Source organism: Hesperophylax consimilis, chromosome 13, assembly GCF_061612785.1.
Source record: "Hesperophylax consimilis isolate HC1 chromosome 13, BYU_Hcon_1.0, whole genome shotgun sequence".
NCBI lineage: Eukaryota > Metazoa > Arthropoda > Insecta > Trichoptera > Limnephilidae > Hesperophylax > Hesperophylax consimilis.
The window spans coordinates 17,442,045-17,468,907 of record NC_142848.1 but is presented as its reverse complement, the minus strand read 5'-3'; the positions used below and the strand labels follow the sequence as shown (position 1 = coordinate 17,468,907).

Here is a 26,863-nt window from a genome sequence, read left to right as displayed (position 1 = left end):
CCTAATTGAAATGTATGAATAAGGAGAAACTCATGGAAGGAGCTCTCCATAAATTAGAATTGTTAATTTATTTAACCCATCGGCATACTAATTTTTATTTGTGACATCTGTGCATACTTGAGAAGGATTATTACTGTGCAGTATTGCACCCCATATTTCCTCAAATTAATCACTTTTTATGGTTTTATATAGATTATAATTTTATTGTGAACTATCTAAATAAGTGGAAAAAGTTTTAGTCCCAATATGGTCAATATGCCGTTGGATGATGAACAAATTTTACTGCATATATAACATTTATGGCAAATGAACAATTCTCTTCACCTCGTTAGTAAACTCAATCTTCATATATATAAAAATTCAGTCTGCCTATGTTTGTGCTCGCAAAACTCGAAAAGTGGTCGACCGATAGAGCTGAAAATTTCAAAGTTGTTCTTATTAGTGCCAGGAGGGTTTAGAGAGAGGTTTGAATGGTAGAAGAAGAAGTCGGTGACACCCGAGGAATACTTAACGCAATATTTCTGCACCGGAATAGATACATAGTCGAATTGATGTAATGTAGTTTTTTAACAGAAACATTGTGGTATACAGTAGTGAATGGTGAAAGAAGTTGGAGATGTCTGAGAAAGGCATTAGCAATAGCGAAGCATTGCAGAGTCCACTATTCCCTCCCTAAACACGAGTTATTCTCAATTAGGGAGGTATTAATTAACAGCTTGGAACATGTATTATATACTTATCCTTATGCAGATAATTTGAAATAACATATTTATGTACATCGTCATTGGACCGGTCGGTATATATACATCGTTATAAGTTTTTAATTTTTTTAATATTAACCCTCTGTCTGCTGTATACTTACTGATGTTCTTGCTTACTTTTATCAATATGTATTATTTATTTTCACTCTGTTAATAAAAATGTAATAATAAATTATGGCAAAAAATATTTACTTAAGATAAAAATTGAACTTTTGAGGTGACAGCGGAAGAGTCGTTGTCAGTGATGCCATGTTGAAAAATTCGAATGTTACTGAAAATTTTATGGGGCTAGTTGTTTCCTTTTTTTTTTGTTCACATAAAAAAGTAAACAATAAATTTACCAAATAAATAGAACAATATTTACTCAACAATTTTTATTTAAATACAGTTTTTAAAATATGTGTAAAGTATTATGTAATTACGACTACATATATTGAAACCATTTAGATTTTAGCTGCTTTTTGAAATTTCATCGATAACCCTTTGTAGAGAGCTAACTTGACAATAGCATTTTCAGATATTTCCACAAAGATTTCTTCATTGGAGTGTAATATTGATACTTTTTCTGAAAAAAAAAAAGATTTATTAGAAATGCATTCTTAATTTTTTTACGTGGCAAATTAACATTATAATTCTTTATGCCCGTGACACACCACGCTATAAGCGCGCTAAGTTCTCGTGGATGGGGCCGATTTCAGCATATCATCATATGCTGAAACAGGCCAAGCCATAACGCGTATAGCGTAATCTGTCAGCCCAAAGGGGACTATAGGTGCAGTAACTTTTAAATAAACATACCCTTAACGATAGTAGTGCACCTCTCATTATCCCAAAGAGATGTATTTTTTCTTGGAATTAGATACATCTCTGTACATCCTATATGGGTTGTTATCTAAAAAAAATTAACAGAACACACATTACGCAAACAATATTTTTAATATATAAACAATTCATTTCATAAGCTGTCACAGAGGCTACATTTGTGAAATAAAAATTAGAATCTACAGTGACATTAGCGCAAGCGATTCTGATTTTGTCCTCTATACAATTTTCGAAGCATAAAGGTTAAAATCACATCGGAAAAAATTCCAACATGGATGGAATTAGAGTTATATGTGCTTGAGCGCCAAGCACGGTTGTAAAAATTGTCACGCACATGTGCACGAAAACCTTTTGGAGAGAGAAGGAAGTATGTAATTATGAAAAGAAAGTATTTATAAAATTTCTACAATCTACAGGGAAAAAAGCATTACGCTTTATAAAAATACACGAATATCAAAAAAAGGGCAATTAAAATACATTAGCGGGCAGATAACGATGAAGATTCAGTGAAATGAAGATTATACATACTTCCATGTTCAATGAATCGACAACAGAAGTGATAATTAATAAATTATTGAATGTTTACTAAACATAGATAATAGAAACAATGGGAGATATAGTATAGAAGCATGCCGACTGTCAATGAAAGGCGGAGCCAATGAAAGATAGATGTTTTGAAACAAATGGGGGCGCCGCTTTGGGTAGATGAGATTGGTAATAGTATGGGTGAATATGACACATACAGTGATATTATCTATGGTACTAAGTAATATAATTACCTCAACAAGTATTCGTATATGAAAGGGTGTCATATAGGAAAAACGTTGCTGCAACAGTGATAGATTTATCAATGGGTGACATATCAGGTAGCCCAGAATGGCTCCTGCCCATCTCCACAGAATACGGAGGTTCAAGACTCCATCAGGTGAAATCCACGGGCTTGGACAGAAATATGTTGTGCTAATACTTTTTAATTTATCGTAACTTTCTTCATTACTTGCATTTTTCACCTTACTGTTTTCGCTTTCTTCTTGACTTGTGCTTTTTACTTTTTCATCGCTTTCTTCTTTACTATCACCACTTTCAGAGTCCTCATCTTTATTAAGATGCTTTCCAATTTTTTTTTTAGGCTTGATAGCACATTTTTTTGATCCCCTTTTTAATTTTTTAGGTTTAGGACTATCCGAAGAATCCGTTCGTTTTCTCTTTCCAATATCTATTTCAGAATCCATGTCGTTGTCCTCCCTAGATGTGTGATGTATTTTCGGGGCTTCGAAGTCAAGTTTAATGTACCAATCTTGAAAGTGTTCTCTTGAAACCCATCTACTATTTACGATGCCAATGCGGAATATAAAGTTTATTTCTTTTAAGGCTACCAATACCTTACTTAATGTGAACAGGTCAAAAGAGGAAAAAGTATTCTGCAATAAAGAGGATACCATTAATACACACATTATAATAGAAGTAAGAATGTTTAAGTAAGTTTTCTAAAATAGAATTACCTTAATATCTTTGCCTTGGGCGCCCACCTGTCCGGCCTTATAAATAAAATTAAATACTCGTTTTGCAAGCTTAACATCACAATCTTTTAACTTTGACATACAAGCTACATTTGATGGGTCAGTTGGGTAAATTGAATCCCTAAAAGAAAAAAAAGAATAATGAAGCAGCTGGTCTGAGCTGGTGTAAGGTACGATAATAAATAAAGGAGAGTTATTCGTTAAACATATCACAACATGTAATCTGTGTCCAGAAATGAGGTAACCGCATAAGATAGGAAGGTATATGATGAAAATACCTGATTAAGTTTGTGGTGAGTTCTTTGATTTTATCTTCTGATAAATTAAACTCACTCAAGTCACTGTTCAAAGTGACACTCAACTCACAAGAGCTGACGACCAGGGAGTCTTGTGTCATCGGGGCCGGAGTGTCTGGCAGTTGCAAAGAACTGAAAGACATCCTAGAAGGATGTAGTTTATCTTCATCCATAAACGCGGAAGAACTTTTCGGTTGACTGGGGGATTTTTTTTCAGATTCCACCTGGTCAACATTTTTCGGGTCAATGATTAGAAGGTTTTCGGGAAAAGTAAGTTCCAATTCTGCGAGCCCGTTGGAGGTAAGCTCTGTGAGCAAGGCAGTTATTCCAGAGTCCAATAACTCCGGACTGAACTTCCTGGATTCACTCTGCATCATGAAGATGCAGTGTTGGAATATCTCGGAGAACATGGTGTAGGGGGTGTTGGTGCACAGCTGGTAGAGGTAGGACTGAGATAAATGGAAGGACGTTGAGTATGAAGACACTCGCTCATTTACATTGTACTTTTTGGTCATGGCAAACATTCCGGAAGACTTGATTTTCAGAATAGTTTCTCGGAGAAGGCTTTCTGGAAACTGACGATATATTTGCAGTAGTTGGTACGCTTGCGATTTCTTTCCACTTTTACATGAGAGAGCACTATGAATCACAGAAGTGAGGGCATTATGATTTATTTCAAGAGTGGTCTGCGGTTCCAACATGGTATCTGGAGACGGAGAATGTTCTGGTATATCTATATTGTACTTTTGATTCAAATCATCCAAGGAGTTGGGAAGACGAACTGAGCTCAAGCTTGTGTCAGTTTTCCCGTACATGTGCTTGTGCAAATATTGAACTAGTTCGATAAAGTGAATTTTATATTCTCTCACAAAATCTAGATATTTGGGAGACGACTCTACCACTCTCTTGCGATTGTAAATGTGAGAATACTTTTTAATAATAAATTCGTCTTGCCTGACCTCTGCTAAGCAGAGCTTAATTTGGTGAGATATTTGTGAATTTTTGGTCATATAGAGTAGACGTCGGCGACATGCGGCTGAGGTTTTATCGATTACTCGCGTGGCCATGTGCAGCATGTCCCGGACGATGGTAGAAGGGGCCAGGCAGGGGTTGGAGAACATGATTCCAGTGGCAGTCTTGCACAAGTGCAGTATTCTGTCTTCCTTGGGCTGCCAACAGCTTCGTAGGGTAGTTAGATTCTTTAGAGCCACCTTATCTACATCGTCATAAAAAGCTTTCCTGACCCTGGCACTTTTTCGCTTGGCTATTGTGCGAACAAAATGTTTCCCCTTCTTCTTAGTTGCAACAAGGGCAGGGTTTTGACGCTGATGTACAACATTCCTGGCTATTTTAGGTTTCTTGCGTGGAACGGTGGCCATCTGAGAGGCTATCTTTTCAGCTTGTTTTCGTTTGATGGGTTTCATGGGAAGCAAGGTTAGCCAAGACCTTCTAATATGTGCAAATAGAGAAGAGTCCAATCCGGCCGCTCCTTTAGCATCCCCAGGAACGGTTGCATTGTCTAGTTCCGTCACTTCCTCCATGGTGAAGGATCTCAGTTCGTTGGACATCTTAGCTTCCGCACTCTGTATTTCCACTTGAGTCCCCACAAACTGTTTGGAGAATCCTAGTTGAGTGTTCAAGCAAACAATCTGCAAACGATTCCAATAATTACTAATGTCGACTCCATTTTGGAAAGCGAAGAATTCTCGGTTATAATTTTTGTCCTCGATTGTTACGTAAGAAGGAGAAGATCCGGTAGTGTCCAGCAAACTGGTTGTTCTATTTATAAATATAAATATTTTATCTTTATCCTTCATAATTCTTTGACCAAATCTAGCCAAGCCAAACAAACAAAGACGTTCTACTACTTCGTATATTGAAAAGACATGGCGCCTTTTAAAGAATAAAAGGTTTTGTATTTCTATAGGTAAGTTCTTGATTAAAATCTGGCATTTGAGTGGGTGTTTGACATAGTCCACTAAAACGGGGGTGAAGACGGTTACTCGGACTATCTTCATGAAGATATGCAGGGGCATGCAGAGCAGGACGTCGGCCAACAGTATCCAGCCGCGGGGCCAGTTTGTGTGCTCCGCCACCGGGGGCACAAACAAGTACTTTTCTGGGGCATTTTGATAAGCGGGAGACAATTCACTATCTGAAAGATCGTTGATTAGTGATTTTGGTGCCATTTGCCCTATGTCACCTTTAATATTTTCATGACCGTATACAATATAGAACAAGAATTCATGGAGAGAACGCATTTTGGAGAACTTTGGTACAAATCCATATATCTTTTTGACTTCTGCAAGTTTGAGTGAGAGTTGCTTGGACTTACTTTCTTGCGGTAATTTTCTGGAAGACTTGGATAAGTAAACCATATTAGCTTGGTCCACTACAGACTGGATGTAAGTGTGGCTACGTTCTATATGGGGCTCACAGATGAAAGTTAGTTTGGGCCCCGCACACTTCTCTAGTTTTACATTTATTAATCTAAGAAGCCCCTGGCTCTCCAATCGGGTGAGTGTTCGCAGAATTGTTTTCTTATCAATTAATCCATTCTTTAAGCCCAATTGTTTTTCCTGTTGGTTACACATTTTCAAAATATTTGACGTATCATAAATAATGTGTCTTTGTCGAAGTTGTTCTAAAATGAAATGAGTTCGGCGTAATTTTGTTGGGGTCATTTTATCTCTTGCTTCTGATAGTAAATTTAAAGTCAAGGTGTCATCCACCGTTTGACTTGTTGATGCTTCTGCTTCAAGTGCATTATGGTTGTCTTTTTCAGATTTTATATTGTTCAATATTAAATTTGGTGTTATTTTATTGTTCGGAGCAGTTTGTGGTGTTTCAGAGTCGGTAGATAATTTTCGCTTTTTACTATTACCATCAAAATCATCCACGCTGAGCCCTACGAATTCTGGACAAGTAAATCTAAAATAAAAAAATCAGATTTTAGGAATGTAGGTACGTAGAGGAAAGAAACAGTTAAGACTGTCATCAAACAAAGATTAAGACGGAGACCTGCAAATACCAAGTTTCCTCTTTAGACAGATGGAGTTTATAAACTCGGATTTTTAGTATGCGACAAGTTTTATGTACACCAGATAGAACGGACCATCTACGGTAAGGACCTCAAAACACTTTTGAGTGTGCAAACTTGGCCATCTGTACAATTCGGCAATAGCCAACCACTTATTAAAACCGGCCATTACATTGCATTTGTCCATGAAGTCTGGGGGAGACAAAAAAACAGATAGTGCACGGAAACTCATAGTATGTACAAGTGGGAAGCTGGTGAATCTACATCACATAGATATCCTAAATACTTTTTTTTCGATCTGAACATTTAGATTTCATTTCATTCTTTTAACTTTTTTGCTACTAAAAGTTTATAGAAACTTTTGGAGCCAGGTCTATGATTCAATGCATTTATAAGACAATAAGAAGCTGATATTAAAAAAGCCAACTTTTGATTCAATTTGCTTGATAATGAAAGCTCAAATCAAAAAAAGTTATACTACAAAATCCATTCCAAATGCGATGTACATTCACTATTTTCTCGCTTGCACTACGAGTTTCCAGACAACATGCATAATAATTTTAACAGAAAATTATTTTAACTCTAATGTTCAAAATTGTAACTGATTTTTCCTGATAAAAATGCATGTAGAGTATGTATGAGATGATATTTGAATGTGAATGAAGCAAGGAGTTTGTGCCAAGGTAAAGTTGTGTGGCTGTCTACCTCCTCTGTCTACGCCTGCAGCACGGCGATGATTAGTTAAACAAATTTAGGTCTTTTAATTAAACGTTCAAGGTACACAATTAAAAAATTTGTGCGCTGCACATTCAAATGTATTGATCTTAATACAATAATAGAATATGTTAAATAAAGCAGTACTTTTTCATTCTCTGCCTTTTGATATCAATCATGGACTTGTGTATGGTACACTTCTTGTCCAGATACTTGAGGGCCAGACGGGCTGTCAGGCAGTCCAGGCCGAGGCTCTCGGCAACTTCCCTCTGCGTGATGCCCGCAGGGCCCGCCTCGCGCGTGCACAGGTAAACCTGACGCAGCAGGGATTCACCCACATAACTGGAACCGGTCACTTCTGGAAATTAAAAAAATAAACATTTCTGTTTTGGAATAAATTTTCATTTTGAAATTAGTGGTGTAAGTAATGATTCTAAGGACGGGTTGTTTCGGAGAATTTGAACAATTCATCAAATTTCAACGTTCATTTTCGGGTTCTGTGAAAGACTTATTCAAGTTCTGTTATTATATCAATGTAGGCTAGTTTCTTGACAAAACTGAAATAAAAACAGAACTTGAAAAAATCTTTCACAGAACTTGAAAATGAACGTTGAAATTTGATGAATTGTTCAAATTCTCCGAAAAAACCCGTCCTAATACTGATAAAAAGTTTAAAAGTTCAAAAGTTAGTTTTTTTCGTATTCATGTATAAAAATTTTAAACTTTAACCCACAGCCTGAGGGAAGCGACTAAAGTCATTTCATATGACAGAAGTGATTTCTAGGTTTGAGCCCTCGCTGTATACAGTTACTTGCTATATACATATATAGTTACAGAGCCGAAATTCATTTGTAAAAAATCCCCATTCATATCTTTAGTGAAAGAATTTTAGAAACGGAATTTACAATCAAATTAACAAACAGAAATTGCAAAATGGTCAGGTAAAAACAGGACTTCGCAGTCAATAAAACAACAATGATCCTGTTTTTTTATCACTAGACTATTTTATCATTTTCCTTTTAGGATAAATTTCTAAGTAAATACATTGTGATTTATTCTTCTTCTTCACAGCGACCAGCTTCACAACGTCCCCAATTGGGGATGGTACAGTCCCAATGGCTCCAGTTAGCAGGGAGCAGTTGGGACTCTAGTGAGATTGTCACAGTTAAAACTACTATGTGTTAGTTAAATAAACTTACCCCATTCATCTACATCCTGATCTTCTTGATTATCTTCCTGCTCCAAAAGTTTGACAGCTCGAACGTAGCGTTCAGATCCATTGTACGAACTGATAGCTTCTTCATCTTTGCAATTGGGAAAAAGATCTCTATAGCTAACCTGCAATTAGTGTACTCCAGTGTTATTCAGGAAACATTAGCTTGTTATTTCTATACAGCTTACCGAATGAGCAATTTTATAAAACCAATATGAGAAGGTCGGAGGCGAGTGGAAAGGGGAAGAAGATCTCTATAGCTAACCTGCAATTAGTGTACTGCAGTGTTATCCAGGAAACATTAGCTTGTTATTTCTATACAGCTTACCGAATGAGCAATTTTATAAAACCAATATGAGAAGGTCGGAGGCGAGTGGAGAGGGGAAGAAGATCTCTATAGCTAACCTGCAATTAGTGTACTGCAGTGTTATCCAGGAAACATTAGCTTGTTATTTCTATACAGCTTACGGAATGAGCAATTTTATAAAACAGAAGGTCGGAGGCGAGTGGAGAGGGGAAGAAGATCTCTATAGCTAACCTGCAATTAGTGTACTCCAGTGTTATCCAGGAAACATTAGCTTGTTATTTCTATACAGCTTACGGAATGAGCAATTTTATAAAACCAATAGGAGAAGGTCGGAGGCGAGTGGAGAGGGGAAGAAGATCTCTATAGCTAGCCTGCAATTAGTGTACTCCAGTGTTATCCAGGAAACATTAACTTGTTATTTCTATACAGCTTACGGAATGAGCAATTTTATAAAACAGAAGGTCGGAGGCGAGTGGAGAGGGGAAGAAGATCTCTATAGCTAACCTGCAATTAGTGTACTCCAGTGTTATCCAGGAAACATTAGCTTGTTATTTCTATACAGCTTACCGAATGAGCAATTTTATAAAACAGAAGGTCGGAGGCGAGTGGAGAGGGGAAGAAGATCTCTATAGCTAACCTGCAATTAGTGTACTCCAGTGTTATCCAGGAAACATTAGCTTGTTATTTCTATACAGCTTACCGAATGAGCAATTTTATAAAACAGAAGGTCGGAGGCGAGTGGAGAGGGGAAGAAGATCTCTATAGCTAACCTGCAATTAGTGTACTCCAGTGTTATCCAGGAAACATTAGCTTGTTATTTCTATACAGCTTACGGAATGAGCAATTTTATAAAACAGAAGGTCGGAGGCGAGTGGAGAGGGGAAGAAGATCTCTATAGCTAACCTGCAATTAGGGTACTCCAGTGTTATCCAGGAAACATTAGCTTGTTATTTATACATAGCTTACGGAATGAGCAATTTTATAAAACCAATAGGAGAAGGGCGGAGGCGAGTGGAGAGGGGAAGAAGATGAGTCATGTATTCAGATACTGAGCCAGTGATCCCTGGATCCGGACCCTGTATTTGGTGACCAGATCTGAATAGCCAGGTGGTACCTCCCACCCTTACTCTTCCCCATCTCCTTCTCCCCACCAATACCTTCAACCTCACAACAAAACCCAATTGGGGATGTCATAGTCCCACTGGCTCCTGATTGTGGTGAGCGGTTGGACTAGTAGAAAAATAAATTAAAAAATAGCTAATACAAATGCAAAAAAATATACTTGTTCATGTCAGGTTTCGAACCAGCGATCCCAGGGTCCGAACCAAAAGAGATTACCGTTTTGCTATGGAGGTCGCCGAGCATCACAACAAAACAATTACAAAATGGTCCGCACACGCTTTCATCTTCCGCACACATCTCGAAGAAAAGAACGAACATGTCACCGAATTTTTATAATATTAATAACCTACATATTTTAAAATAAGTAATTTATTACATTGTGGTACATTATTAATTACTTAATTTTATCTACGCATGATTGCTCGTATTAGCACATTCACTTCTTTCCTTCTTTAATATCTTGTACAGATAAGTTGATGTTGAGGGACAGTTGTTCATAGACTGTTTTCCTCCATTCTATTATCTATGATTTGGACTAATAACTACTTACAGTTAAGCATCGCCCAATCTTTGTGAATTCATTCAGCTTGAGGATATTCTTGGTGATCATTTTGCTATCATGCGCTGTGATGACTTGCTTGACCACTTGGTAGGGTGCCATATTGTTGGGCCATTTCTTTAAAGTTGATTTTATCAGTTCAATTGTCGTCTCTAAGTGAGACATGTAGGGCCGATAGAATCTACAAATTAATATTAACAAATCAATAGTTAAGTCAAATATCATTTGACATTATATTCATGTATATCTACTGGGGTTTTCATAGGTACATTATAATTAAAAAAACAATCTGTAAAAAACAAAGATTTTTTAGAAATCACGATCACGGCTTGACGTGTTTTGTCGACATCTTGGGGTTTTTGTGAATAACCGTGTTAGATTACGTTCAATTGGGCAAAAAAATTCATTATAATACATATTATAATTAATGGATTCAGTTTTCACTCCTGAAATTATTGTGTTTTGTGTAAATAACCTCGGAGCAATGTGACGTAATAATATTTTAATTGAATATCAGAGTTAAAAACAGAGTTTTAAGTGACACCAAAAGGACTGTTTCTTTAAATACCTAACATGAAGAAAAAATAAGCGAGAAACGAAAACCAAAACTAAATCAGTTCCTTTATTCCTGCCCATCCTAAATTCCAATTTTGGCTTATTAGGTTACTATGTATACCGGTCGATTAAACTCCAACCTTTTTCGCATCCTAACAAATCAGTGCCCCCTTTTGTACCAGTCTCACCAGGACAAGAGTGATCATGGCTTGGGTGGTACTATCAAATTGTGTATAATATATCCATTTTAAAATATCTTTTAAAACAATTTTTTTTTTTTGGTTTGACTATGATTTAACCTTCCTACCCAGGAACTGGAGTTGACAGCTCTACAACCCTCGCCAAATGTCGATCGGATAGGACAAAGTAATGTTCAATCAGCATGGTGTATGCGAGGATTCTAATTGTAAATAGTATTTTTTTGCAGGAGATGGTGCACAGCAAAGTTTTTTCATTAATATCCTTATTATCATGATTTATTTTTGGGTTATTATGGCATGTCGCGCCTCCTCCTTCTTTTTCCAGCGTTACAGTGTTCTATCATCAGGACAGATGTGCAGATTGTGGTGAAGAGTGTGTTTAAGTATGTAGATGTGACACCGTGTTAGGAATTCCAATCCTGTGTTTTCCAACCACCCTCCCAGCCCCCGTCACCCGGTGGAACGGATTACATAGGCCTCAAATGCATAACATAAAACACATCATATTTAATTTGAATTACCTTGGTAAATGAAGCAGTCTGCAGCAGGTGACATTGCATTTCTCATCCCTCTGGGTGAATGGTCTCTTTTTAATAAGTTTTAGCCGCAATAATATTTTGCGATGTGGAAACAATGTTTTAGGGTCTTGTCCAGCTTGTATAGCAACTGATGTCTCCCCCTAAAACATTTTAAACAGTAAAATACATTTTATGTTTTACGTAAAGATAATTTTAAAATTAATTTAAGTAGTTTTTTTTTCCTATTCGGGCACTAATGGTTTTAACAAGGCAGTTCGAGGTGTCACTGTCCTGCGCTACTTCGGTAGCCTTCCATTATTACAGGTCCAGTTTCTACTCGCACAGCCTCTGCCTGCTGCTTTCCCTTTGTGTGACATCTTCCTTATGGAACTGCCGTCAGCATCTTATGCGGAAGTGTTTCTACAAGCATCCTGAACAAATGCCAAATTCACTTCATTTGATTTAATCATTGAAGAAAGATTATATGGAATGGTATTCACTCAAGATTTTTCCGTATTTGCAAATGAAGAATATTTTTAAACATTCAGAATTAATTGTTGTGGGTACATTATATCTAATTATTTGCTGCTAACGTTTAATTAAAGACAAAGAAACTCACATTATATCTGGTTCGTCCAATGCGTTCCAGAAGGCTGAACTGTGTGCGAGTGATGTTATCGAAGACTGGCGGCGAACACGGAGCCAAAGCTTTCCAGCGGGCTTCAAGCACACCTACTATCACTAGACGATTTCCCCATCTATACAATTAATACACCATTAAAAGTGAGAATCGTTAAATCACAACATTATAACCCTTCCTCATTGAAGGGAGTAATACACACCGCTAAAATGTGTGTTTCTTCGCGGACTATAAGTTGTTTTTGATGTGAAACATCTTTTGGCACGCCTAGGGGGGTAAAACTGATTCTTGCGTAGCAAGCTTGGCAAGACGGGACGATGATCTTGCATGAAACGATGCTTCATTCAGCCAGCCTCCTCTCTCCGCCTATATTGTTGTTGCCTCTACTACACGCTCACCGCTTCATCGGAGGGAATTTGAAAACAAGAGCGTTATTTCGAGCAGAGTGCCATTTTCGTTAGTATTTATTGATTTTAAATATGAGTGACAGTGACAGTGTAAATGAAAAATCATGTTAAGTAAATACACTGCTCCCTGTTAAAAATAAAAATCAATATCGATGATTTACATCTCGCCGGGCGATTATGGCGCCGTGATAACGATTTTTTAAAACCACAATCCTGAAATTTAGGTAATTCTAGAAAAACTCTTCAGTAATCGATCTGCATTTAAAAAATTATCCCGTTTTAAATTAAAATTATTTATCCAATTCTGACGAAATTATTACACCTGCCCCCCACCGATCACCATTTAAAAAAAAAACCTTTACGCGAACAAGCCGTGAGTGCGGATGTAAAAAGTGCATTTTACTGGAAAGGGCTACAATAAAATGTATTTGAGTAACGCTTGATGTATTACTCTCGTTTACCGTTTGCATTACTTAATGATTGCCTGCTGGGCAAAGATGGGCAATGCCCGGGTTAAAAAGATAGGTATAAAAAAAAATAGTTACTAATATCTGAGTGTAACTGGAAAGGGTGAAAGGAATATTAAGAGGCAAGCTCAAGGGGGACCTACTTACCCCCATTTGGATGAAATATGATTTTTACCTTCAGGCTTACATACCTTAGTTAGTTTAGTAATACGGTGGAACATGGTTTTACCACTTACACATTAGTATGGTAAAGCTGGCCTTGAGCCTGATTTTAACCGCACCATGGTAATAAATGAAGTTTTTCATGTTTATAAGTGAGTGGGTATATGCATGTACCTCAGAACTCATTTCAAATTCACTCTGTCCTTCCTCTATCAGTTTCAGTATAGATTCAAATACGGGTGATTATTTATATTGCTCAATTTAACAAAACCCAAAAACACCTGAATTTATCCTCTGACAATGTTAATTTGTTTTCACCAATTTAAAAATGGCTTTGGGGTTTACAGGGTTAGCTCAATAGACTGAATGACCCAGGGCTCGATTCTCCACAAGCGATCAAAAGTTATTCATTATACGCCATCTACAAATGTAAGTCTCGATGAAATTTGTCAAATGTTTCATTTAAACGTATTCTTGAATGTGGAAAGGTTGAAGAGATGATTGTTCCTGTGAATATTGTCAATGTTTCTGATATTGTTGACGGTTCCATGCTAATTCAACACAGTGACTATTCAACACACTTTTAAAAAGTGATATAAAGTCATTAAAAACGATGAAAATTTTATTTTTTTTAACCTAAACTACATAACCCAGTTAATAAAGTTTTTGTTTCATCACTTTCCATGACTTTATATAACTTTTTAAAGATGTGATGAATTATCATTTTGATGATTTATCCGGTCACCATTTTTGACGTATCTATGGTCTATTGCGTCATTTTTGTGCTAACCGTAGTTTCTACATCTAGATCTAAAGAATGGGATGGGGGTGTTATGAACGAAGACACAATGACTACCAGCCGACGTACTAAGGATATGTTAAGGCTAAAATTCCTGACGAAGACGCCTGTCAAATTAGTGAAATAATCGAGCCTCTGGCGGAACGTTCTTGTTGGTCTCAAAGCAGCTGCTTCAGATTGATCTACATTATGTATTGCATCAATGATCCCAGTAAATCAGCCATTATATGGGACCTTAAAAGAACTTTGTAAAAATGTAAAATTCAACTTGACAACTTGTCCTTCGAAGAGCGTGCAGGAAACAATCTTAGATGTGGATACAATAGACTAGATTTTGACAGCCGTCGAAGACAAGTCGGTATCGACTGGTTCGAGCTACTCGTTGTTCGAGTGGAATGACTTTTGACATCTAAGTATGTACCTTCGACGAGAATCAACCAATCATTACTTCTACCAATGTATGTACTTTCGACGGGGATTGTGAGCGGCCTGGATTGGAGAATGGAGCACCAGTTGCTAGCTCAGTACATATTTAGAGGGCGGTTCAATCCATTATTCAATAGTCAAATTAATCCATTAAGAAAATGTAATAAGACAATTACTTTTCTATTGCTTTTTCATAAGAAGTCAAGCGGCAGACCAATGTAATGTCGACTCTGGAGTCATAGAATTTACAGGAGCCGTGGTCTTTCTTCACGGGTTCATAGGGATATATTTCCAGTTGAGGATCATCCTGTAAAATAAATAATTACATATATATACATAGATTGCTTTGTGTTTTTGACCTCTTGAACGCCAGCATATTGTTACATATAAGGAAACGTTAAAAAAATCATTTCTCTTAACATAACTAGCTATTCTGGGGAAACTACATATCGCACACCTAGATAAAGGGTATCACAACTCGAAATAATTCAAAATTGAGTTATTGCGATTTTCGGAATCTGCGTCGAAAACTACACAAACTACAAAGACACCTGTTTTAAAATCTCCATCAATAATAATGTGATGGCGATGTAAGTTAGTCTTTCTGAGTTGCTCCACGTACACCCACCACCAACAACAGTAACACATCACCAATTACGACATACCAGCAGTAGGGGAAGGTGCTGTCAATACGCACAAAGACTGGATTATTTCGACTTAGTTTTGTATTCGTGATTAACTGCAGTCATAAAGCGGGAATTATTTTAGTTGATTTGGTATTCGTGATTGAACCTGTCTTGTTTCTCGGGAGTTCTACATATCAACTCCACATACTCCGGTTTTGTTTACAAAAGTAAGTAATTTTAATTTTACTAATTCATAATAGTTGATTAATTTGAGTTGATAAAATTATTAAACAATGATTTAGTCACGAATACTAAAATAACACGAAATTAATTAATAAACAAGTGATACGTGTATTTGATGATAAGTAATTGAGCAAATAAATATCCTAGTAAAATAACAAACAACATTATATAAAAATATTTTTAATCGGTCACATAAAAAACGAGTAAAATGTTTTTTGCTGTTCCTGAAAAAAGAGGTATTTTGAGTTGTACTACTCTTCATCTGGGTGTGCGAATATGGTAGATTTATACTATTTTTATAAATTTATAAACACGTTCTGGTAAAACAGTAAAATTTACAAAAACACAAATAAATAATGATGAAAATAGAGTCAGATGGAGTAGTTAATAGAATTGATTTCTTTGTAGTACAAAAAGCAAAAAAATATTAGGTTTGCGGTGATTTTGTGAAAGGTGACATTTAGAGAAACTTTTTACAGAGTGAAAGATTCTTCTGTGATTCATTCGGCGTCATTGATATTCTCCCAGGAAACTGGTAGCGTGCACAAGATTACTAGATAAATTTGTTGAATTCCGCTGCACGCTTAATATATGAAAAAATTATAAATAGCAGTTGATTTCAACTTAATTATTACAAGAAATAACTATTTATGTGGGGGGAGATGGTAAAAGATAAAGTTCCATTTTTTCTCGATCGAAGTTAAGTTGACCTAGTATTTTCTATTGACCCAAAGACAGTAGTGGAACAATCGGACGAATTGTTATTACCTCTAGATCAGAGGTTCCCAAACTTTTTTGACCCGTAGACCACTTGCCAAATTTTTTTTTTTCCACAGACCCCCTGCCTGCTGAATATTGAATTGTCCTAAAACTATTAACGTCCCATGTGATAATCATTTATTTTTTTCGTAAAAAGATTCCCTTCCCTTGCCCGCCCTACAACAGGGTGGCGATATAGTTCCTCTGTTTTTGCATTGTGCAGACAGGGGCGCCCTTGTGAGGTATTACACTAAATGAAAATGGAGCGGATAAGCAACGGGAATTTCTTTCTGTAGCTGGCCCTACAGAACTGCCCCATAAGTTCTTTGTTAGCGCTTATTCCGATTAGTTCTTCTTGTCATATGATATCCGATTCTTCAACATTCCATTTCCAGTCAAAATGTCTTCAAACTTAGTTTTGAAGTCTGTGTGAAGTATATCTAAATGTTGACCTGGACGTTTTTCAAAAAAAAGTTGGGAAACTAGGAAAATTCGCGACTTCCAATGTGCAATGTTTTGGTTCAATATATTAATTCTGACGAGAAAAGGAACGTAGACTCTATTTATATACCTCAATAAACAACTTTACGATATATAAACATAAAAATATCAAATAAGTAATTTCTCAGTCTATTATTAGTATTACGTAAACTGTGTTATTTGTATTGTCATTTACGGAACTCCTAAATATTGAGTTGAGGTAAATGGGGGTCCGCTCGTATGTACCCCCATTTGAATCTCGTGGACCCCCAAATTTTTTTCTCACTGACATAAACCCCCCAGCAAGCCAATATCGACCCCCTGGGGGTCCATATAGACCACTTTGGGAACCTCTGCTCTAGATCAACACCATCAGGCGTTAGACATTACTATTACAAATGAGTCTAAAAAATAGCAGAACATACAATCACAATAATACTAAAGCTAACTATAATTATAACTACCTAAATATATTGATTATCTTGACCAATTAGATTGGTTATTTTTGGAAGATAAAAACAATATAATTAATCAAGTACAGCATTTTTATTTCATCTTAAACACTTCGAAAGAACTTTATGTTTCTAGAATTAATTTGAACGCATTTCTTTATCCCATATGGTTTACAAAAGAGTCAAAAGAACTAATTTGCAAAAAAAAACAAATGCACGGGATATATAAGCAATATAGAAATGTTAACAATTATACTATTAAATAAGTGAGCTGTCTATACTATTTCAAATGTACACTTAAACTTTTTTAACTTTATCTCCAAATAGTATAAAATAAAGTTGCTATAGGCGTCTGTCTGTTTGTGCGTTTAGTTCTTCTAAACTGCGCAACGGACATTGATAGGGTTTTCACTATCATTTAGAGAATTTCTTCCGGAAGGTTTATATATATATAACACATGCATATTATGTTTATAGAAAGTAGAGAAAAGTCGATGTTTTGTAATCAAGTTGAAAAAAAATATTTTCGGGCGCTTACATTGCTAACGCTGGCTAAACCTTATGAGATACATCAAAATTATGTACTACGGAATTATATATCTTAAAAAGGCCTACACAAAAGTCTGCGACAGTATATGTCTATCTCCTAAGTCTGCAATGGTATATGTCTATCTCCTAAGTCTGCAATGGTATATGTCTATCTCCTAAGTCTGCGACAGTATTTGTCTATCTCCTAAGCATAACCCCCCAGCAACGCCGGGTACACGTCAGCTAGTTTATTTTATAAAAAACCATGTACTTTACCATTGTTACCATTTACAACAAATACCTATTAACACAACTGTATTATTTACATTTATATTTACATCATGTAAAAGCCCACCGGTGAATAAATAAATAAATAAATTTGAGGGTTAGGAAATATGTATAACTTCTTAAAATAACCCAAACTATCACCCTAAAAACCTTGACATAAATAGTTGTGTCCATTAAATATTTAGGTTCAAATCAAGTGTTGTTTTTTTAAAGAGACTTTGCATGCAGCGGAATTCGACAAGTTTACCAATTACTGCATGCTTAATTTTTTCGTGATATTTACCTGTATCATTGGAGGTTTTAAAATATATTTTCCTTTGATATTCATAAATCTTTGGAAGGGGACAAGGTCCTCCCTGGGCTCAGGTATGGAGAAGATGTTGACATCCTTTAAATTTACCGCTATGTTCCAGAAGCGCTTCCTCAGATGGTCAGGCACTTCGAATTGAAACCTATCCGACAGCCTCAACCACAGTGCTTGGAGAGTTATTCCATCAAGTCCCTCGAGGCATATCTCGTCTAGGATGATTTCAGCGAAATTTACACCAGGTTCTGCCATAGTTATTGTTTCTTAAAAATAACACGGCATTGCATATCGTCAAATTATAATATTGCTACGTTTTGGTATTTGATTGACTTATTTATATGGTGTGTTCAAGTTACAATGAAACTCGTTCAAAAAGAGAAATGAATGACATGTGCGAATGAAAATGGAGGAACACGAAAACTATAAAGTAACACTAACAGTAACACATCCGAAAGAATTTTATTATTTGAAATAAAATGAGAGTCAAGATATCATTGCAGCAAATAAACTAGAAAACAAACAAAAAAATGGACTAATTTTAAAGTTTAGTTATTTCGAGATTGACAGTTCAATAATATTTTGTTTTTCTATTTTCTATGGAAGAATTGATAGACAATATTGGACAATATGTAGAAATAATGTTGTTACTGTAAAATGTACTTTTCCCGATGTGCACTCACTCATGTAAATGGTGCTATTCACAGCACTGAAAATGTTTTGTAAATTAATAATATAGATAACTCACGAGAAAACGCAGCGTATTGTCAGTTTTACCATTCAAATATTTTGATATGTTTATAATGTCTTATACACATTTTTACGAGCTAGAAACTTATTATCGTATTCAATTACATGAGAATAAATAAAAAAAATACTCCCATGTCTATGGAAGATTATATTATGGCAACTTCAAATCCACCATTTTTAGTGAAGGGTTTGTAGAAAATTTGGGATTGTCAGGCTGGAGGACGACGAGTTTTGGGATCAAAGTGTGTTAAATAGTTTTATTTCAAATAGGCTCTTGTTTGTGCTATATTATTTATTCGAGTAGGGTAGAACCTGAGTTTTGCTTCCACCTAACGAGCTTGTAGATCTTTAAAATCAATTAAGTCTGCGTGAGATTTGTGTGTACTGGGCTTGTCCGTAATCCTTAAACCAATGGCTAATCCCGTTTTGAAGTGCTAACTGAAAGACTTGTATAGCAGTTGTAATTGCTGTGGTCGGATTTTACCGTAGAAAGGCGACACGAGCGAGAGATGAGCCGGCCGCAAGCTGGGCGGATACAAGTCCCCGACGATCTGCGGGAAATACTTCTGGAATTCACAATTAGCTACCTTTTAGAGCAACCGGGGGATGTAATCAATTATGCGGTGGAGTTCTTCACTCGTCTACAGCAAAACAGAGCCACCGCCGTGACGATTGCCCAAGCTGCCGCTACTCCAGATGAGTCCATTATATCTGATGATGATGGTAAGTCTTGTTTTCATAACCTCCACCGACCTGCATCGCATTTGTGCTCGCATGTCATCTCATCAACTGTGACTAGTAAATAACTTGTAAACATCATTTCATTGATTGGTGCAATTTTATAATCACATCAAGTACATAATATTATGTACTTACATATATTTTGAAGTAGGTATATACCATATCTTGGTACTATCAGGTCCTTTGATAAATTCGAATAGTAAAGTAGAGCTGTAATGTGTTTCTTTGTCGATTATGTATGATGTGCATAAAATATTGATGTGAATTTGTTCAAACTTCTCATACATGTCTTGTACAGCTAAGCCGAAGAAGACTGATTCATGTTATAGATATACAAGTATTGCTATTAATTTAATTTGTCTTGAAGATTAACTAAGCTTTAAATAAACAGAAGGACTACTAGTGGCTAACTACTAACTGTAGTGAAAACATTAAAGAGTAGGTCAACAATGTGAAACTATAAACAGTACCTGCTATTTATAGTTCATTTATGTTTCGCTCTTTGCAATTTGATTGCAGTCTATTAATGCACACTTGTTTTTAATATAATATTTTGTTAAACCAAAACATTAAGAAATCCTTAACATCGCAGTGTGTTAAATTCTCATTAAAATGTTTCTAAAAATTGATCAGTTATACAAAGAAAGAAATACTGCAATTTTTTTTTTTTTAAAAGGTCTAGAACCGTACTGCACGGTTTCTATGCAAAATTTAATTCAACTATATACGTCGGGGGAGATGGTAAAAGATGTATTAAAGTTATATTTTTTTTCAATCGAAGTTCAAAATTGTCCGTGTAAAAATATGTTTACCGCCATATTTGATTTTATTAATATGAAGTGACGTTTCTGAGCAACGACATTCTAGACCTTTTTTTTTCAACTGTGATCCCATGTTGAATTCATAACTATGTGATTTAAATTTAGTTTCCGTAGTTAATTTAATTTTTCAAGGCCTGTCAAAATGCACCAAACTTATGGCATATCAGGCTTGATGTTTGATCTATGGCGAATGAATTTTGTCATTTGGTTAATACTCAGTTATGAATTTTGTATGCCAAATTTGATATGTTTTGTATTCTTAAATTTAACCAATTTTAACTGAAGAACACGCAATAAGGAACTCCAATCAATATTTTTTTTTGTTTTTACGAATATTCAACCTTCTAACTTAAATACCAGTATTTTTTTATTAATGTAGTTATCGTAGTTAAAATAATAATTATCGAAGTTTAATTTTTCAAACCCCGCCAAAACTAATGAAATCTGGCAAGGTATCACGTATCAATCTGGTAACGTCACACGTACCTCGGTTCAGTCGGTTAACAGTAAGACCATTTCCTAATGGGTCAGTATGAAATCAACAAAAACCAAAATAAGTAAATTAGCAAGAATTAAAAAAAAAAATATATTAATACTTTCGAAATACTTGGTGACCCATGTGTGAGTCCACTCAGCATGAAATCGCTTTACTTTGACTCGCGTTCTTAACCTGTTAACCGGGGAGTTCAGTTTTGAAATACGCAGCATATAACAGGCACGAACTCCTTCACTAGGACGTATCAGTACGTCACGCCCGGTTGACGTAATTTCATATTTTTATTTTTTTTTATTTTATGCATCAAAAAAAGTGAAAACATCGAATTAAAAAAATTGAATATTTACAAACAATTATAAAGATTACAAAAAATATAAAAAAGGTTATAATTACAGAACAATAAATAAAAGCACACCGATAAAAGAGAAACATTGAGTTTAAAAAATTTAAATATGTAAAAATTAAAAACTCAATTTCCGTGTGATATGCTCGGAAATATACGTCCCGTTCGTTCCAGGACGCAACATATATTTGAAGGACGTATTCATACGTCCTACCCGTACCCGATACTGTTTACGTTTGACGTATTTATACATCCCGCCCGGTTAACAGGTTAAGGCATGCGGCGGACCAATTCATGAGGAAACAGCAATAGTTAGTCATAGTTAAACAGAACCTGCTGACCAATCACAGAGCGTTTAAATCTCTTATGCTGTTAATCATTTTATACTTTCATTTATTAATTTTAGGTATAATTATATTTAATAAAATTTATATACTCGTAAACAGAGTTTGTTGATGTATAAGAACAGTGGCGGTTTGTACTCACAAAAATGGGTAGTGTGCTAAAAATATTGCCAATCTATCCCTACCTACTGGAATGATCGGTATGCGAACTGTAAACTAAAGTGGCGCCATCTTACCGAAGAGTTTACGAGGCATTGGCGCCGTTCCTGTTTTGGAGAAATTTCAATATTGTGGTTGACATCCACGCTCTGCGCGTATTTATAATTGATGTTGCCAGGTGACGTTTCTCCATGAGCGATATGGAATTCGCTCGCACCACGTGACTTTTGATACAAAGAAACATAATTTTGAAAAGAAAAAAAAATTCGGTTGAATTTAACTTAATACTTTTATAGAATTACTTTTTGGCTAGTGGTGTTATACTTACCTTTATAGCAGCCAATTAATGTGTATAGTGTAGGTTGTGATAAAGTGAAAAGTTGTAGTTGATAATTTAAGTTTATTGCAAACACGTTACACTATTACACGATTTGAATATCAGAAGGATTTAGTAGGAATCAAGAAATGTCGACTGCCAAGGGAGAACGGAGAAACAGGAATATTTGGTCGGTAATGAATTGGCAGCGAGCTCTGTTTTTGGGTTGCCATCCGTGAAACAGTGTTTCCGTATTAAAATATTATTTTAGGCTGGCTGACGGTTCTTGACCCCACATACCTTCCCCCCAGTGTTAACGATACATAAAAGAAAAAAAATTAGGGGTTCTAAAAAAAAATATATCACAAAATTTGCATGACGTCGGTTACATAATATAAACAAATTCAATGTGTGACGTCATCGCAAAATAACATAAGCCTATGCGTTCAGAAAGATATATCTTAAATGGTGAAGTTACTTTGTGACTAATACATTTATATGTTTGTGAACGCATTGGCATGAACAAATTCCTACATAACTAATAATACATTATTTGAAAGTTAAATCCTTTTTAAAATATGTTGAAATAATTACATGTTCGGAGCATGTACTGCCTCTACGAACTGTATGTTTTTATTGGAGCATTTACTGCGTCGACAAATTTTATATTTTGTGTTTATTTTCAAAACCAAAAGTTGCAAACAGAGTGCATTTAATACTTTAATGTTTGAAAACAATAAATGGTATTACAACCTTTAACACAAGTGGTTATTATTTAACTTATCTAAACCTTTTTATATGGTAATGCATCTACGAACAGTGTTGTCGGAGAATGTTATGAAATTAAGCATAAGTTAATTATAAAATAAAAAGTAGGAATCTATTTCCATTTGTATATATTTTTAATAATGCATCTACAAACAGTGTTCAGAGCATGAGTTGTCAATTATTGAGTTATTTTAAAGTTGATTATTCTAAATATTATTTATTACATATTTAAATAACTACAAATTTGTCTTATAATATAGGAACATGATATCAATGTATAAAGTATGAACAGAAGTGTTTCTTCAATCTTTGAACAAAGTGAAACGACTATTAATGTCTCTATATTATAAAATTATTTATATCCGTGTTATGGAAAAAAGGTGTAAAAAAAGAAAAAAATACATATTTAAATGTTTTTGTAAAAGTACATTTAGCAATAGCATGGCTGTGAGTACATAAATCTAAATCTTTATTTTGGAGGTTACAAGATAACTAAAAATATAACAAAAAACAACTGTCATATGTTCGTAGAATGTGTTTGTATTGATAATATTATCAAATGGCTATGTTTTCTTACGAACAAATGACAATGGTTCAATTCTGTAAAAAAAATTAATAATAATACATATATGTCTCAACGACATGTTACATCAGATGCGTGATCAGTACATTTGATTTAACATGGTTAAAAGCATTTATATTTGTAACAGAGTCATCACATATAGTGGTAAGTTATTTCTGAACAAGATTTATACAGAAGTTGTCGCATATAGCGAAATGGATAATAATCCTAGAAAATATATGTATATGAGTTTGCACTACACTATGGTAAGTGAAAAGTTAGCTAGGTAACTTTGTGCGATTACATGGAATTACTTCATGGTTTTAAAGGATGAAAGTATTCATCGTAATAAGGTTTTTTATAAAATGATAAAAAACGTAGTAATTTGCAAAATAATTATAATAAGAAAGGTCAGGTTTTCATCAAGAACTTGAACGCTTAAATATTATGTATGTAACATTAATTTAGAGAATATAATTGTTGGTATATGGAATTCAATCTTTAAATCGATATCAAGAGTAGATTCTTAATCATTGTTTCTATCATGAGTTACAGAAAATTTATATGTTAAAAAAAGTTGTGTCTTTTGTGCATTAGTATGTACCGTATCTTATTGGAAAATGGACTTGACGACCTGATCTTGTAGTTGTCTTTGATTCAGGTGGGTCTGGAACAGATGTATGATTATCGCGAGGGAGTCTTAGAGTTCTTCCATTAGTTAGTTCGGCTGGCGAACATTTCAATTCCTCACGAACAGTAGATCTCAGGCTGGTAATATAAGTGGGAGGGTTTCCATCCAGTTTTGCTCACCACTTGCCATGAAAGATGCTTTTAAACTGGTTATTGCTTGTGGGTGATAAGCGGTAGTCGTGCTGAGAGATGATGTGACAGATTTAGAATTCTCCGGGTGCGCGCGATGGTTTGCTTTGCGGTTTGTTGGTCAAGCGCGGGTCAGTGTGTCGACGCCGGGCGCTGGTGACCGGACTCGATGATGATCAGGCACTGGGGAAGAACGTGGTTCTTCAAGTACGCCAGTGCTGACGTAAAGGCCGAAGGTACAGTGGACCTTGCAGGCGATTGAGCGGGAGTTGTTTGGACCAGTGAGGGTGTTGCGTGTCCTCGTGGTGGTCGCGATGTATGGATGAAGCGCTGGTCAGATTGCTGGAACCAGGGCGTTCAGATCCGATGTAGGCTGGCCAGGGATGATTCCCGGGACCTGGGCGCTACAATGATGTCCCGATGGAGTCCATGAGCAGAGCCGGGAATATTGTCCTTCGCGCGATGAAGATGCGCGGGTTATTGCTTGTGTTTCTCTCTAATTGATGACGGCTGATTGATGACTGGTTTGATTTGTTCCATTTGAAGGGGCAGCTTTAGTATTTGTTTTTGTAGGTAAAATACATGATGTTAATTTACCTCAAAGTAAGGTTTGGCAATTATTGGACAATAACCTTAATATCACTACAATAATGTACATCTAAAACATGATTATGTAGGTATGCTGAACAATTCATTGTTTTGCGAAATGGCAATAAGAAATCGTGATATAGGTTACTTGATTGAGATATGTGGGTAGGTTGGCTTGTTCAACTGCAGGTTGTCCACGTGGATTGTTGCGTCATCTTCCTTGTCCGGGGAGTAGATGCTGCCGTTGTAGTGGGTAGGTTGTAATTCATCGCAAGATTATGATGCCATGGTTAGCCACGTTGTTGACAGCCTGATTTCAGGATCGTTCTCACTGAAATTAATTTTAACACGCACTTAATTTTCATAAAAATAGTAAAACATTTCAAGCTAGGGATTGATTCACAAATAGGGTATTGATGGGAAATATACCACGTGTATATTTCCTTAAATTACCGGGACATTTACTCGAATTTATATTAAAAAATTGATTTGTAAGAGATATATTAATTGGATTTTACTTACTGATCTTGCCCGGGATTGCTGTTTCTCTTTTCTGATCCTTGGCAGTGACGGAATGTTGCAAAATGATTTTAAAATACTAAAGTCGGTATATTATTCTGAGTCGAAGGGTCACCAATTTGGCTAGTCGTGTTATAGTCGGGGTCACCAATTTGGCTGGTGGTGTTATACTTACCTTTATAGCAGCCAATTAATGTGTATAGTGTAGGTTGTGATAAAGTGAAAAGATGTAGTTGATAATTTAAGTTTATTGCAAACACGTTACACTATTACACGATTTGAATATCAGAAGGATTTAGTAGGAATCAAGAAATGTCGACTGCCAAGGGAGAACGGAGAAAGAGGAATATTTGGTCGGTAATGAATTGGCAGCGAGCTCTGTTTTTGGGTTGCCATCCGTGAAACAGTGTTTCCGTATTAAAATATTATTTTAGGCTGGCTGACGGTTCTTGACCCCACAACTTTTATTACTCTTATTTGCCTTGATTTCAGATTATATTATACTATGACAATAATTATTTTTAGATTGACTGAAATTTTGGGAGTGCGTTGCTCCAACGCTCCTTAGAGCTAGCCGCCACTGTAAAAGAATATAAATTTTTTAACCTGTAATAATTTTCACAGGAGTTCCTTATTGTAAAATTTCAGTATCTTTGTCACTATTGTTTTTGCAGTATAGCAGAGTGTAAAAATTCAAATTTTACCGCACTCGATTCAACGTTTCCGTTTTCTGGATGACCCGATCCTCGTTTTTTAAGGTTATGATTTCAAATGCCACTTAAATAATTAAATTTACTATACATAATTTTATATTATATTCATAGTAAACTAACATAAGTAATAAAATGAAATACCTATTTAGAAACTTTCTCAAAGAATAACAGTAATATTTAAAATATATCCTGTACTCATTTGTAGATATCTGTGCACCTACTTCTATTTAGAATCTTAAAGTTCTCTTTCATCAGGTACTCCAAGAAATCCTGTACTCATTTGTAGATATCTGTGCTCCCACTTCTATTTAGAATCTAAAGGTTCTCTGTCATGAGGTACTCCAAGAAATCCTGTACTCATTTGTAGATATCTGTGCTCCCACTTCTATTTAGAATCTAAAGGTTCTCTGTCATGAGGTACTCCAAGAAATCCTGTACTCATTTGTTGATATCTGTGCTCCTACTTCTAGTCAGAATCTTAAAGTTTTCTATCATTAGGTACTCCAAGAAATCCTGTACTCATTTGTTGATATCTGTGCTCCTACTTCTAGTCAGAATCTTAAAGTTTTCTATCATTAGGTACTCCAAGAAATCCTGTACTCATTTGTTGATATCTGTGCTCCTACTTCTAGTCAGAATCTTAAAGTTTTCTATCATTAGGTACTCCAAGAAATCCTGTACTCATTTGTTGATATCTGTGCTCCTACTTCTAGTCA

At 35.6% G+C, this 26,863-nt stretch overlaps 2 protein-coding genes across 3 annotated transcripts in view; one reads left to right on the top strand and one right to left on the bottom strand.

Moving 5' to 3' along the window:
• Positions 1–1,166: 1,166 nt before the first annotated feature.
• LOC149418531 (general transcription factor 3C polypeptide 1) lies at positions 1,167–18,793 on the bottom strand. 2 transcript variants are annotated; one of them, XM_089638831.1, is made up of 12 exons: positions 18,188–18,793; positions 14,705–14,835; positions 12,247–12,385; positions 11,631–11,788; positions 10,346–10,535; positions 8,353–8,491; positions 7,301–7,511; positions 3,382–6,330; positions 3,086–3,224; positions 2,363–3,004; positions 1,560–1,653; positions 1,167–1,326 (listed from the first exon to the last, which is right to left on the bottom strand). In XM_089638831.1, the coding sequence occupies exons 1-12, from the start codon at positions 18,461–18,463 to the stop codon at positions 1,205–1,207; spliced, it is 5,190 nt and encodes a 1,729-aa protein (XP_089494957.1). In that variant the 5' UTR covers positions 18,464–18,793; the 3' UTR covers positions 1,167–1,204. The 2 variants fall into 2 exon arrangements, with proteins under 2 accessions (XP_089494957.1, XP_089494958.1); XM_089638832.1 differs by lacking the exons at positions 11,631–11,788; positions 12,247–12,385; positions 14,705–14,835; positions 18,188–18,793 and having other exon boundaries at positions 8,353–8,457; positions 10,346–10,485.
• A 344-nt stretch (positions 18,794–19,137) lies between these two features.
• Pka-R2 (cAMP-dependent protein kinase type II regulatory subunit) overlaps positions 19,138–26,863 on the top strand; it is a 33,269-nt gene continuing 25,543 nt past the window's right edge. The window contains exon 1 of the mRNA XM_089638830.1: positions 19,138–19,681. Within this exon, the coding sequence (XP_089494956.1) occupies positions 19,468–19,681 (214 nt within the window). The 5' untranslated portion in view covers positions 19,138–19,467. The remainder of the gene's footprint in view (positions 19,682–26,863) is intronic.